A 15,613-nucleotide genomic window follows, 5' to 3' on the forward strand; every position below is an offset into this window, starting at 1 on the left:
TGGAAGAGTGGGAGATGACCAGTCTTGCGCTTGTCCGCAAAATCAGGGACACGAAGTGTAGACACACTAACAGCGTGCTGTGTCACGTAAGCGTGCACACTTGCACTTTTCGATTGAAGGTTCTGGCACGCAGATACGGGTATATGAAGCTGTCCACGTAGCTGGAGACCCGCGTGAAGACCATGGGCAACGTTATGTCGCCGCATTTCAGCGGACCGCCGGAAAGCACTCCCTGAATGAACCAGTGACCGTCGATGTTCTGCATCGCGGGTGCACCGCTGTCTCCCTGCACAGTGAACAACACGACGTTTTTGGCATTCAGTTGCGAGTGACGCTCACGTCTATTTCACCAATTTCTATTCCTGCTAAACATCTTATCGCGAGAGCTCAGTATTCTACCGTCACTGCCAAAAGAAACGAAGCGGACCGGGCACAAGCCGTTGCACGTGCACCGGCATACCTGTAGCGGCGTTTGCACGAGTGCGACAAGTGGCCTATGGCGTCCGAGTAAACGGTCGTGATGTGCTTGGAAGGCGAATCGCATTAATACATCAAGAGAGGGTAGTTGGAGAACGAGTAAGTCGCCTGACGCGGTGCATGAAAACGCCGGTGTATCCTGCCAAGAGAAAGGAGGGAAATTGAGACGGATGACGGCGTCTGTTCTCCACCACTCACTGGCAAAACGTGCTCGCCGGAAACAGGCTCTAGGTTGTTTCAAAGGAAGTGGGAGGAGTCACATGGTAGCGTTACCTTGATGGGCCAAGAAACGCGTTATGCTGCTGTCGCATTCAGGTAAACGCAGCTCTCACGCAGAGAAATGCGTTCGACCTGTAGTTATATCCGCAATGCTTGAAAAGCTTCGCAGAGGGAGAGAATTCCCGTCCGCATCTCACCGACAAGGGTTCCAAAAGCGGCAGGGCGCAACTGCGACTAAAGTGAGAACGATGCGCACGGCTGCCTTGTTTGTTGGTGGTTACTTTATATTACCTCTTCTTTATAATGGGATGGTGACACGTGCCCCAAAGCATATTCACTTTATTTTACCTTCTTTGTGTATCATTAAATATGTTCATGGGCTAAGCTGAAATATTCACAAAAGTCAGTTCCCTTCAGAGCATATGTTATTCGTTTGTTTGTTCCACCACTTCTCTAGCCATCTTACTGTAATCTTAACCGAGGATCAATGTAAGTCCATAAAGTTGAAGACTTCCTGCAGTGCTATCTATATCCACATTTCGTTTTGCTGGATGGATATTGCCGTATCCTAAGAAAACCTGCTAAGTTGGTTCTGCGCAGTTCCCACTCGCTGTGTATACGAGCCGTCTTTATATGAAATGTTTTCTTTGTCCTACAACTCCGTGTTTAAACCCGTTTTCATGTTTAAACAGAGCAGACCTGCATAAATTCGTCTACGCAAGGGTCCACCCTACATGGCAAGCGTCCACTTAGTTGACAACCGCATTTGTGCTAACAGATGTAGTTCTATGGTAAAACAAGTATCACTTTGCTCGTTCAATTACGACAACCTTCTTGTGGGGCTTTTTGTTTTAAACTTCAATAGATCAGTGAAGTACACTTTGCTTTTTTAATGGTGATGGGACGCTGGCCGGGTCATAAGCTACGCTATAGGGCAGCTAGCTCCACTGCCCACTTTCTTCTAAATTTTTGCAAACTGACCATTGAAAACAAGTGCAGCAGGCATCATGCCAAGAGAATCGCAATTAATATTATTTACTAACTTGCTTCCTGCTGTCGCGCTATTCGGCGAAATGAATGAGAAGTATGTCTAATATTTCATACTCGAAATCCCCGCAGAGAAGCTCCAGTTACAAAACACTGCAGCTTTGTTTTTTCGTATGTTTTCCTTCATATTTTTTTCCGTACTTTGTAATGCGATTCGCTAAGATTTCGGATTCTCAAGGAGGTGCAGTTTCATGCATGGGATGACGGACAGTTTCCGGGCCTTAAGTAGCTGCAGGCATTCTTCCCGGGGATGCCATTAGGAACTCTTCTCCTCCATGAAAATTTTGGCGCCATTTGTGGTACCTTTTTCAGTTGTACAAAAAGAACACCGTGACATTGATTGCAGTATCCGGAATTTTAACGTGGGACAATTTCAATCAGCTCAGTTAACTAACATAACGCTACGGCCCCACTGTACTAAGTAACGTAACATATGCACTGGTTAGTCGCTATTGATAGGTATGTCCAATACTCAAGTCTACTGTAGAACGCTCAAGCATTTTTCCTTTCAAAGTCTTTCGTTAATGTCCTACGTAAACCGCACAGGACACGGGTTTGTGGGCAATGGATGTCGTACAGGCATCTGCGCATTCTTGTGCTCGTGACGTCATCCCAATAAGGTGCAGAATAACAGCGTTAACAACGACAGTCTTGCAAATGGTATGGACAGACACAGAACTCACAACTAGAAAACTACCAAGCAGCTGTCTGCGAGTTTCAATCATTCAGCTACCAATACGCGTAAACTTATGTTCTTCATATTTTGACAATATCGCACAGGCATTTCGTGTCCGCCAAGCTATAAACCTTAATAGCCGATGATCCTTCCTCGTAATGCTCGGACCGCTACAGAAGCGCGGTGTAAAGTCAAAGGTGCCACTGTAGAGAGAAAACATCGGACTCGCCATGCAGAAGAACACAGAATGTCACAGGTGGTCGCTGTTATCTGGTCGCCAACATCGCAGAGAAAACAGTAGAACTAATGCTAGCCTCAATGTCCTCCTCGTCACGACCACTAAGAGAACGGGCGTTTCCTCACTTATCACGGCGACCGTGGGGCGACTTCTTCGCAACACTTCGGTTCTGTTGTTTTATTGTGATTAGCATCCTTTGCGAACTTCACGCATATTTCGGTATGTCCATCCGTATCGAACATTTAACACGCCAACTTGGGCCATTAATATGTAACGATGTATCTACCCATACAGACAACCTGGGACACAGCGTATGTGCAACTGGATATGTGACGCAAGGTATGTGAACATTCTTCGCCAACCGTACAGAATGGGTATCTGCCACTGGGTAGAAATAAAAGAAAAGCACAACAAGGGGCAAGAAGAAAAAAAGTCGGCATCAAAAGCAACCAAGTGTGGAGAAATAAGTGAAAGGAACAGAGTATGGCAAGAACGTGCACTAAGCGAGGAGACTTGATTTTCCGAAAAGTGAAGATGTCAGTACGAGAACATTAGAGAAGTCGGCTATACTGAAATGAGGAATTTTGGTAATAAAGTGTGCCACTATTGTACTTCAATGCTAATCGCATTAACGTCCACATTCATTATGAGTAGAGCTCTACCGGTAGAGCTCCGCCGGAATTTCTTTCTTCGCTATTTCTTCGAATATTACCAAATGTGCACTCCTGTCTCTTTGTTTTAAATCTTTTCGACGTATCGTATACTCGATGCTGTGCTTACACATTTCCAATAAAGTTAGAAAGAACAACAGGCCATAATGCAACCTTTCCGCTACCAAGCAACAAGATCAGCTGAGAGCTCTCGCAACAGGGCATTGAGTTCACCTACCTCGTTGCTGTGACATTATACTCGGAAGATAGCAATCATATAGTGTCTGTAATATTAACAATAAGTTCAACAATAACAATAGACAATAAGAATAGACAATAAGTTCCTAAAGTCACTTGCTCCTCAGCGACGATTTCAGTTACGCAGTCGTAATTTATTGCGAAAGCATCCATTGTCACCTCACACATATGTACCTACCGCACGGTTATTCTTTTTTTCTTCTTTCGTCTTATGATAATATGACGCACGACTTTCTTCAGACGCGATAAACTGGGTGACTGCAAGGCTATATTGAGATACAAATATTCTTAAACTGTGTCATCATGCGTAGCAGGTTCATAAAGCATCGAGGACATTGCTGCTATTTCTGGCATCGACTGTGCACATTTTACTGCTTTGTTTAATTATTTATTCATTCTTTCTTTCTATCGACGTATACACTACTCACGGTGTGGACTGGCAAACCATACTATCGTCTTGTCGATCTCCCTACTTTTCCTTTTACTCTCTAAGGATAAATGTCGTTTTGTTTTTGATGGGAGTTCCCATTTCAGTTTATAAATACGGGACCTCCTTCTGTATATACTTATTATGTAATTATCCCCGTTTTTAGTATTGAATAAACTGATTCAGATTCTTATATTCAGTCGTTTCACTTGCGACTTCTTTCTCTCTCTTATATGCAATGTGGAAGTAAACCACCTGATATATTAAGGGATGTATCCAACAGCGAATGGTAATTATTTGGTATTAAATATTAAATAGATGCCCACGCCTACCTGAAATAATAAACGGTGAGAGCAGCACTAGTATTGTAACGGTGAACTGGGCATACCTCACAAAGTGAGCCATAGATGTGCGATGCGCAGAGTACATTTTCGGGGAGGCTGATGTCAAAGTATTTGGAACAATGGTGCTCGTTCATGAGAATCATCTTCAGTTCCTGCAGCATTCTTCTCGTTCGATGTCTCTCCTTCACTGGAACAGTGATTTAAAAAGACATTCATTGAAAAAAATTTGATTAAAACAAAAACAGGTGCCATACCATTATATCTTTAGGTTACATTAGATTCCGGGGTACTACGTGCCAAACTTACGATCGTATTATGAGGCACGCACGTGGACTGGTATTTCCAAAGTAATTTTTACCACCTCGGGCTCCCTAACGTGCAGGCAATGCACGGCACACAAGCGTTCTAACATTCCGCCACCATAGGAATGCGGCCGCCGTGGCGAGGGTGGACTTCGTGATATCTTCCTCAGCTGCACAACGCCAGAGCCGCTTAGCTACAGCGGTTCATGCCAAAGAGACGTTTATGTTTCAAGCAACGTCTTTCAATATACAGCGCATTTCTTGACTTGTAACACGTGTCATTCTTTTTTTTTGCAATAAATTGGACACAGGTAGATTTTCTTTGTTTTATTCAGCACTATTTTGAGTGTCGCAAGCTGGTTATTTAAGTCCTTCCTCTCTTTCAATTTTTGGACAGCTATCTTTTACATTTCTCCTGGAGTAGTTGCAGAGTTATTCCTCCCCGCTTGCGATAAATGTTGCAGCGATTTATCAATTTTTAATACTTGGTGAAAAAGTTAGTGCATTTGTTGCTGCATATACATATTGCAACATATCCCACCGATCTCGAGGTGCTCACAAGCTTTTTCAACAGTGTCCTCATGGCGTCCCCACCGTCTGTGTCCTCTTGAGAAAAAAATACGTTTCAGGCTATTTAATATACCCGCTTACTATCGCGCCAATTCGGAACTCAATAATATTGCTGAAAATAATTAGGTCAAGCGTAAATCACCCACTCACCCTTCCTGACCGTCCAGCCAGTGGCATACGCTTCCGTCTCAGTTGGCAAGTGTTCCTTCCTTTCAGGGAGGCATGCAGGTCTGATAGTTCTTGTGAAGTTGATGGGGTGAGCCAGCTTTATGATGGCGATGTCATTGTCCTGTAATTGGAGCGACATAGAAAAACTAATAACAGAGTGCCCAGAAAGTAATGAACACAGTAAACTGTGGCAGAGATGGAAAAGACTATCGTGTGAGTGCCAAGGTAATTTACTAACAGAACTACGCTTAAGCTCGTAAAAGAACGAAAAGTGAATAAATATGTGAAAAGAGCAGTGCTTGCTCAATCGCTTTTTTGTTCTTTTAAAGAAACGGTTTCCTTTCTTTCCAGAACTGAAAATGAAGCGCTGAGCCGAGAGTGCCATACATTGGAAAGTCTCGCTCATATCCTGCGCGACAGATATGAGCGATAAATTACGTCCCCACACTGCAGTCAGTTCTTAGCCGCATGTGTGCAAACAGCAATGACCTAATTGCCACTAATAATTGTGCAAGTTCCAGGTACAGGCCCTATCACCGTATGCAATGGACGCACCAGGAACGCTCATATATCGCCCTCACGGAGAGGAGCTACATCCGAAGAACGAGCAAGAAATATGAGCGGCAGGCAACAGTGATCTGCCAATGTACGGCACCTTATGGGCCTGCACATTTTCTCGGCAATTTTCCATGCCTACTCATGTTATCAGAATCGTGTTATACTATGCCTGTCTTCTCTTATCTCAAACTGCCGTTTTCACTCAAGGTGTCTATAGTGCAGCGAACAAAGTTGGATAACAATCCGGCAATTTAGTCATGTTACCATGGTACCAAGTTATTGTTTACGACACATTGATCATACCTTGGAAAGAAGTCAACTGACAGAATTAAACGCGTGGGTCTCCGTAAACTCACTAAACTGGCGATAGTCAAATGAACGAGGAAAGATGGCACCAAACCAAGTAGCATAGTCACCTTAGAAGCATGCGTACAACCACCGACAAGATCTTTTAGTGATCTATAGAACTCCCTCCAAAGGAAGTATTCGCATCAGAGATGTCGTTAGAGCAATTACAAAGATAAAAATTATCGTAAAAACTCGCTTGTTAGTGAATCGGTCGTCGGAAGCATGCGAGGATCTTCGTTCGCGAGCTACGTTTACCTTCCTTAAATAATTAATAATTCATTTGTAATTTCACCGATCGTCAGATAACAATATTTGCACTGTTGACAACAAATGTGTCGCAGGCGGGCTGAAAAAAAAATAGGATGGGGATCGAACTAGCCAAGCCAGCTGCCTAAGGCAATTTCAAAATGTTCTGTTGGACCGAGCACGTGCTCTTTGCGGCCTTTCTCGCATTTAACAAGCAAACGCTTATCATAAAGCTTAAACGGCGCCTGCCGCCCTTAACACCTGTCCGTGTAGGTGCCCTAGCGGCGGTCATCTGATTAACCGCGTTCGAAAATAATAACACCGAAGGCCGAAGACAAAAAATGTCGAGACACCAACAATTTCAGCTGTTGTATTAATCTCACACGACATAATAAGCTAAATTGGCAGCCCAAGGACACGAATGCGGTATATAGAAAAGATGTTCCCAAAAATAGAAGAAAAAGACGCGACCAGACATCTCACCGTTTCTGTCGCGTTTTCCTGCCGTGGATTGCGAAGAGCAATTAACGCATAAACGTGGCGTAAACAGAGTATCGGTAATTGCTCGGTCGCTATTATTCGCATGGGTGAAGCTATTTTGCAAGAGCCAGAACATTTAGCGATGCCTGCAAGCAAAGGACACCTCGTTGGCGTGCAAAGATGCTTCCCCGCAGCTCGTCAGTGTTTTATTCAGATGGTGCAGTCGAGGACAGTGCAACCCGTATAATTGGCGCAATCACATGCTAGAGTCGCAGAAGATCACAGCGCGCCGAGAAGTCCCGCCAATTGGAGATAATACAGGAGCACGCAGTGTACTTGAAACTGCAGTGCGCCTGCCGAAAAACAATTTCTGAAGGGCGACGCCCCATCGATGAATGCGCTTATTCGTTGTTTGCTTGTACTGTTATATTTTCTAAGGAACAAAAATGCTATCCCACTACTGGTAAACTAATGGTACGTTATTCCTGTTGTTACAAAGAAATCATTGTCTTTGTGGGGCGTCAAGTTTGACTATGTTGTTGTGTAGGAGTGATTGTACGTTTGTGGCTGCGCAACGTCCTTCTCCCTGTAGAACTAGCTAGGTGCCAGCTGAGGAGCTTAGGCGAAGAAACAAGCAATACTAAATGAGAAGGAACACAAAAAATGCCATTACATATGTGTGCTGCGAGAATAACAAACAAGCGACTTTACAAGACAAGGAACGCGAAAAGGTTCTCCAGGCGAGTCCAGGTGTAAGAAAAGGAGAATCTTCAAAAAGTGCTCGAAGCAAAACGTGAAGTACGCCATCGTGCAACGCTGTAGTTCAGTAAAAAAATTCTTGAACAGCTCAGTTGACGAGAACGCGAGACGCAGTTGCAGCACTTAATGGCTCATCGTTTCAAAACAACCCTTCACACTAACATTAGCGCGTTGCACTTCCGCTTCAAGGTTAGGGCATTTCTTTTAACAAGGCAATGCATCGTAACCGTCACTCACTTTTATAGAGACGTTTGCTTGACGGCGTCAGCTTAAAAAAATGCTGGCTTCGCCGAGCTGAGAAAAAGAAGTCCAGGCGTGCGCAAAACTTACTAATTTCTGGTCGCAATAGAGCAATGTACCAGAATGGTGGTGGCAAGGGCCGGCAAGGAAGATGCAGACAGTGTCACAGCACTCCTTGACATAGACATATTTTCCGACTTGAAGTTTGTAATATGGGACAATGGGCCTGCATTCCTTAGTAGAAAGACTCAAGAGTGGATAAAGAGCCGTGGCGTCGCACTGCGATGTTGTGCGCCCTATAACCCTAAGGCCAACCGAATGGCGGAGAGGGCAATAGGCGATTTGAAGCAATTTGTGCCGCTTTATCCAAGTTTTAAAGGCGGCTGAAAATGTCCCCTAGAAGCGGCTGTGGCTCATCAAAACAAGACGCATTCAAGTAGCCTTGGGTGCAGTCCATATTTTGCTGCCTATGGTGAGGTTCGAAAGCTAATTGCAGACAAAGCGCTTGGAATTGAAGACAGGCTAATGCTGACTGAGAATTGCGAAACATCTGATGAGCGACACAGATATAGAAAAGCCATGAAGTTTCACTTTGACAAGCGGCGCCAAGGCCATATACCAGACTTGGGACTACAATACCTTGTGCTTGTTGGAAAAGGAGGACCAGCCAGTGAAGCAAAGATTCTTGGACCTTCTGAAGTAGTGAAGTTGTCAGTGCAACAAGGTGTACTCAAGACTATGGGGTACATGAATAATGGACAGCTGGAATTTGCAGCTATAAGCAACGTTCTTCGTTATCACCCAAGGAGGAGGGACCCAGAAAAGGGGGAAGTGTAACCTAGCCGAGGAAGAAGTAGCGAGGAAGGTGCTTCTGAAGACGGAGAAGCGGAGGGTTTTTTAAGAACAGCAATAAAGAATACACAAGTTTATTGAAGCATCAGGAAGGCTTCACTGGTGATTTGAAATGATTTTAGCTCTCGTTTTTCGGTGACCTTCAAGTGACCTTGAACCAAAAGCTGGAGCCGTTATCCGAGCACTCAAAACGAGAACATGCCGGCAAGTTGCGAGAACAAAACGACATCATCCGGGCAACCAGTCAAAACTTGACAAAAGGCGGTCTCAGCCCCCAACACTTCGTACAGGGCCCCATTACATACGACTAATTACTCTCCACACAAGTAACAAAAAATATTGCTTCGGAGTTCTTCTCATGTTTCTTCACAATATCATTCAAGCTGTAACTTCTAGTACCTTGAAGTTTTTTTGTCATTTGCAATAGCGACGTTCAAACATGCAGATACAGGGGACCTGAGGCCGCACATTTGCAGCCGACCACTTCGATGCGACAAGAAAAAGTGGCGGCAGACACTGAGCGCGTTGGACTGTTGCTAGAAGAAACGCGCTTGAAGGCGGTGGCACCACAGGCAGCAAGAGACACCATATGGCAGCCATTTCATGCTTACATCTACTCTCGATTACGGGAGAGCCAGTTTTTGAAATTTATGTAGAGGCCCTCTCAAAATTTCTGTTGGTGTTGAGTTGCCTATGGCTTCGTGTTGAATGTTTGCCTTCACCCCACTTTTGTATTTTGTTAGATTCGCTTTACACACAACCCAATATGGTCAATCTCCCATGTGGGGACGAGCCATGTGCGGAGGCCAAAAGCAACACAATCTGATATAAATAGGCACTTGGTGCCGCAGCTAAACGTCGCCTCCCTTCCCTCCCCCTCCCCCACGGCCTCTCGCGCGTCCGAAGAAGGCGCGTTTGCTCTACATATATGGTGATTGTAAAGGAGAAAAGAGACGCCTACTTCTGCAGCCCTTAAGCGAGCACGGCGCAGAACGCGCGTTTGTTCTCCGCCGTGCGTTCACTCCCCGTGAAAGACGCGCCCCTCGCGCCCTTTCACTCGCACATACAGCGTTCGGCGCGCGGCGACGATTTCATCTCCAAATGACGTCATACGGAACCTCACGGCGACGGCGACGGCAGAAATCTGCTTTTGAGTGTCCATATAATTGCTATCGCAATAAAATGATCGCCGCCTTGTTGGCTGCTCACTTGTTCTGTTACAAAAAATGTCACAGTTTCGCCCTAAGGGCGAAGCAATGAATGCGATAGCAACACAGCAATGTCATACGAAGTAAGGTGAGCGGCTTTGGTAGCAACAACACGCAGAACTGTTGTCGACGCCATCGGCGTTTTGCCCGCGTTAGCTCAAAATGCGTGCGGCGTTGGTGACTGTTGCTGGAGCCTCTGATATAAATAGGCACTTGGTGCCGCAGCTAAACGTCGCCTCCCTTCCCTCCCCTCCCCCACGGCCTCGCGGTCCGAAGAAGGTGCGTTGCTACATATATGGTGATTGTAAAGGAGAAAAGAGACGCCTACTTCTGCAGCCCTTAAGCGAGCACGGCGCAGAACGCGCGTTTGTTCTCCGCCGTGCGTTCACTCCCCGTGAAAGACGCGCCCCTCGCGCCCTTTCACTCGCACATACAGCGTTCGGCGCGCGGCGACGATTTCATCTCCAAATGACGTCATACGGAACCTCACGGCGACGGCGACGGCGACGGCGACGCCGACGGCAGAAATCTGCTTTTGAGTGTCCATATAATTGCTATCGCAATAAAAAGAGACGCAGGTGCATTGTTTCAAATTTATTTATAAATTCTGACAAACCTTCGCCAACTGTGTGCGTTGCATTGGCGTAATATTGTTGTCAGTTCTGAAGGTAGTGAAAATTTAGAACTATTTTACATAAGTATTTTTTCTTTGCGAAAATGTCTCTCAATTCGGTTTTTACCTCACACTTTCTTACAAGAAAGCACTTATGTACACCTGTAATACACTCAGCAATAGACTAAGAAATGTAGCATAAAGATTGAGAAACTCAACACAGCTTTTAGCAACGGCTATATGTTACAATTTCGAAGAGCCATCGGCCTCAAAAAAAAAGGGGGGGGGGGGCGAATAAAAGAACGCGTGTGCGTATCTGATAGTAGAGTTGGCGCACTCTCCTAGTGACCGTGGGAGATAGCCGCGTATGTCCGGTTTGGCTGCTGGAAGCAAGGATGTGGCCCGATATTGATACCTTGGCTCCTGCTTTATTTGATAATCGTCGTCTCCCGTTTGCCGTTAAAGTAGCACATTATGGAGAGTTCCCAGCGACTGCTACTGGGGCAGCGCCAAGATATCTTTCAGCGAGCAATATACCACTTAAATAAATCACCATCTTCTGGTACTTTTTTCTTGGAAAGCAGGGTATTTCACCGGCATCTCGTTACTGTACCGAGCATTGCACTGTAAATTATGAGTTTTTGTCTCTCCCATACCGCAAAAAAATGTGTCTGCGCAAGGTATCTCAACAATTGTATACCTTCTGCGACGACCAAAAGCCTAAAAAGAACGCAGAAGCGAAGTACGAAATACGAAAAGGACAACGAAGCACTCCATGGTTGTCACTCTGGTGGAATAAACCACAGAGAGGGAAATTTATGCTTCTTCGGTGACGGGAAGAGTTATGACTAAACCAAGCATGATCATTAGCAGATACAATCAAGGTAATAAATGGCAAGTTTGAATACACAGTGCGTCATTGCTTGGCTTGGCTGTGCAAGGAAGGTGTTGGCTTTGCTGTGCAAGAATGGTTTTGGGGTAATGTTCAACATCCTATCGAAAGCAGCATCCTACCAAGCTTTTAAGTGAAACTACTACTGTTAAATGTAATAATTTTAAGAGGAACCAAAGTAGAGTATTGTTGACTCTTTCTGCACGTCCCTTGCAGCTGCAGCGATGTCGGAAGCTTTCTATATTAGATGGCCTCAACATATACCTGCAATATCCTCAACATTCACCTCCCCATCGCCGCCACATGCTTCTCAAACTTAGGTTTCTCGAAATCACACTAGATATTTAATTTTCCCTTTAGCTGCTAACGATTACTAAACGAAGGAAATGATATAAAATGAAATTGTCATCGTGTTTGTGATACTTAAAACACAAATGTTTTAACAACTGGGTACTCGCGCATGTCTGCGGCAGACTTACATATCCGGTGTAGTTTTGATGAATGCACAACTCTTTTATGGCCACAGCGATTTCTCCCTTGTCCAGCAGGCTTCTCCGCCACGATCCTAGATGAACGCGTACAGCATCGATAGTTGCTTCACTGCAAAAAAAGGAAAAAACGTGAGATAAGGCACACTCCTGGAACATTATTTCAATGTGCATGAGAGAGAGAGAGCGAGAGTGGTAGTTACGGTTGGCTACCCTGCACGAAGGGATGAGGTGGGGTGATAAAAGAGAATGAGTGCGGAAAGGGGAGAAAGAAAGAGAAAGAGAGACGAGCACGAACAAACCAGGTACACTGATAGTACTGCTAGTACAGTGTTCTAGTACTGATTGTACTAGAACTTGCATTTGATCTTTTACTAACGATAATATCTTGTTAAAAAAATGTGACGAGCTCGTCTGAGCGTGTTTTGGTACGCACGTCACGTTACGCTGATATTACACTGCTGTAAGCACTTTGTCGAGCAATCGACAATAAACGCGTAGGGTTGTCTGAATTCGATCGCGTGAGCCATTTTGCGATAATATTACCTCTTGTTATTCAGATTTTGAAAGAGGGTTTCTGTTGCATTCATATATACGATAGTTTATTTGACAAATGACTTCTCGCCGATGCAGAAATCACTCCGCGGAAATGCTAACAATAGTGGTGACAAGAAAAAAAAATAACTGCTGTGGCTTCGGACCTATATTTCAGAAAAGATACCCAGGAGAATAAACTTTTCCTAAATAGCACGTCAAAGTGCGGATATAAGGCACAAGTGAGACTTGGTAGCACTGTGAAGTACAGAAAAGGTCACTGACTCCACGCAGTGTGCCGCTGTGAGAATGTGTTGGTCAGTGATGAGCGTGCCTCCGCAGAACTGTTCGGGCCGAAACCTGGAACTCGTGTGGATGGCCACATTCCAAGGCCAGCGTGCGGGAGTCACCTCCTTGGAGGTGGTGACGCCGGCGTAGTGCCTCGTTGTCACTGACGCAGTTCCACACATTGGATCTGTCGGATATAAAGCATCGAAAAACCAATCACGTATTACTGGCAGTATTCTGACCTCCGCTCAATGCCAGTTTTTTTCTAAGCAGCGCATCTTAGACATCCCTCTTCCTCTCCCATTTACATCGCGGCGCTTTAGCGCCTTCCCGATCGTTAATTTTTCAAACGCCGTGGCAGCCTCTTCCACGTCTGCCGGTGGACGGGGCCGTTGTGGTCGACGGTGGTTGTGACTACAGTATACTCTAGGGGCACACAACTCACTGCACGCTCAATTTCGTCTACGCTCAAATTTTCTGCAGAACGTTTATGCCAAAACGAGGTCGTGGATCAAAAGAAGTTCAGCATGTAGCGAAAGGAAGCGCCCCCTCCCCCTCCCCTTATTTACTGTCTCCACTGCTTCCAACAGCGACATCGGGTTCTAAATTCCGGTCGGTGAAAAGATGGGAATAATTTAGGTCGGCATTAGACCTGCGTCACCCTGCTGCATAAAATTGAACAGCCAATGCCAAACGATGCTGCGGAACACGTACGTCGGAAGTGAGCGCCATGTTGCTTCCGCTTAAGGTCGCCTGGTGGCCTCTCTACAGGCACATGCTGCATTACAATGTAAAGAAACGAGCAGCCTTCTAGTACAACGGCCGCGCTAAGAATAAAAATATGTAGGCGCAAACCCGAATGTTTCTGCAGTGGGAAAAGGAGGGCTACCAGCGGGCTATGCAACAGTTATATTCACTGGCAAAAAAGAAAAAAACAGGGGGCACTTGCTTCGAATGACTTCGCGCATTCCTCTGTTCCTGTAAGCCAAGAAATGTATTCTGGTGATGGTGGTGTTGGTGGGATGATTATTATAATAATGGTTATGAGATTATCAATCAAATAATCAATCATTGAGCTAAAAAATCAATCAAATGTTTATTATAGTGCCCATGAACAGCTACGGAGCCTTCGGGTTGTTGCACTTAAAGAGTATTACGCAAGGCAAAATGTACAGTGACAAATATGGTAGATAAGAGAATGTGAGATAGCGAAACAAACAGTAATGCAGAAAACCAGGCGTTGGGTGTAAATCATACAACGTGATTATCGCCATTTATCCAAAACACAGCAAATGAACTCTGTAATATATCAATGCATGCAGAATAATTACTACGTGCTTTTTCGGAGTCGTGTCATAGAAGAACGAACAGAAAAAAGACGAGCAGAAAACGCGGAATGCTGCCCGGTATACTTTTGCGGCACGGGAAGCTGCACCTTATCAAGAAGCTTTGCAGATTGTATACGGTCATGAGCCACCTTATAGAGAAACACTACGTATGATTTGATGCGCCTTGATTTTAGAGATATGAGTTGAGATATATTTGAGAGCGTTTGGCTATGGTCACTAGAAGAGCAAAAGCAGTGCTTGAAAATAAATATAAATTTATTCTGGACACGTTCCATGAGGTCAGAATTAGATTTCCATGCTCCGCCGCAAACTAAACAGGCATAGCCTAGCAGTGGAAAGCGCACAGAAGAATACAATTTCAGAAAGGCCAGAGGTAAGTGTAAGTCATGAGATATGCGACAAACAGTACCAGAAGCACGAAAAACACGTTGATTTGCATATTTTATGTGTGAAAAGCAGCTTAGCGTTTTGTCGAAGTACAAACTAAGAAATTTTATTTCATCGAACCTGGGCAACAAAGCATCCCGGAGATTATGAAAACTGCACATGTAGTGTTATTCTTTCGTAAAACCTGATACCACAGTTCTGAAAGCCTTTAAGAATAGCTTATTGTGTCTCTACCAGCTTGAGAGACTCCCTTGTGCTACAATTAAGACGACTTGAAGGCGAAAGCCCGAGTACCGCTAAGTCAATGACACGACAGCAACCCTTTTGCTGAGTCATCTTCACTGTGAACTCATATTGCGCAGTCATTTTTGCAAGTCAACCTGTATTCACCAAACTCGGATCGTGACGCAACAATGTTTGCTGAGTCATCATCCCTTTAAAACCACAATTTACAGTTTTTTGCAAGTGATCATGTATTTTTGCCAGTAACACTTCCTATGATTCATGAAACTCGAACCGTGACTCAGCCCTTTTTGATTGCTGTCACTCTCATTTGGACCCTCAAATCTCGCATATATTTTTGCGTCACTCCTCCACTCCATAAACCTTTGATTCACTATTAATTCACATTTTATTCACTCGTGATTAGCCCTATCTTTGCTTGGTTCACCTTCATTCACTATGTTGTGGAATGGTGGCGTAGAACAGCCGCACAATAACTCGGTGCCATCGATATAATTGAGAAGGGCTTTTAATAGCACTGATACGGGCCCTGAAGACCCTGCTAACCGGCGAGAGTCCCCGTTTTCTCCTCTCGTGCTCGCCGACGCTTCTTCTTGTCTTCTTGGTCCGCCGGCGCTTATAGTGAAAACAACAATATCATCTCAGTTTTACTACCGTCATACTTGGTTTGCTGTATTACTCCAAATTTCAAATTTTCATCACTCTTGATTCACTCTATCACCACTTGCTTCACCTTCATTCACTCTTATTTC

The 15,613-nt window shown here is 44.8% G+C and overlaps 1 protein-coding gene across 1 annotated transcript in view; it reads right to left on the reverse strand.

Moving 5' to 3' along the window:
• The window catches only part of LOC119444545 (transmembrane protease serine 9), a 69,592-nt gene continuing 53,979 nt past the window's right edge, over nucleotides 1-15,613 (reverse strand). Inside the window, exons 8-12 of the mRNA XM_049664636.1 lie at nucleotides 12,880-13,124; nucleotides 12,052-12,172; nucleotides 5,359-5,497; nucleotides 4,381-4,523; nucleotides 1-286 (exon numbers count right to left, since the gene is read on the reverse strand). Of these exons, the coding sequence (XP_049520593.1) occupies nucleotides 83-286; nucleotides 4,381-4,523; nucleotides 5,359-5,497; nucleotides 12,052-12,172; nucleotides 12,880-13,124 (852 nt within the window). The 3' untranslated portion in view covers nucleotides 1-82. The remainder of the gene's footprint in view (nucleotides 287-4,380; nucleotides 4,524-5,358; nucleotides 5,498-12,051; nucleotides 12,173-12,879; nucleotides 13,125-15,613) is intronic.

Source organism: Dermacentor silvarum, chromosome 3, assembly GCF_013339745.2.
Source record: "Dermacentor silvarum isolate Dsil-2018 chromosome 3, BIME_Dsil_1.4, whole genome shotgun sequence".
Taxonomy (NCBI): Eukaryota; Metazoa; Arthropoda; class Arachnida; order Ixodida; family Ixodidae; genus Dermacentor; species Dermacentor silvarum.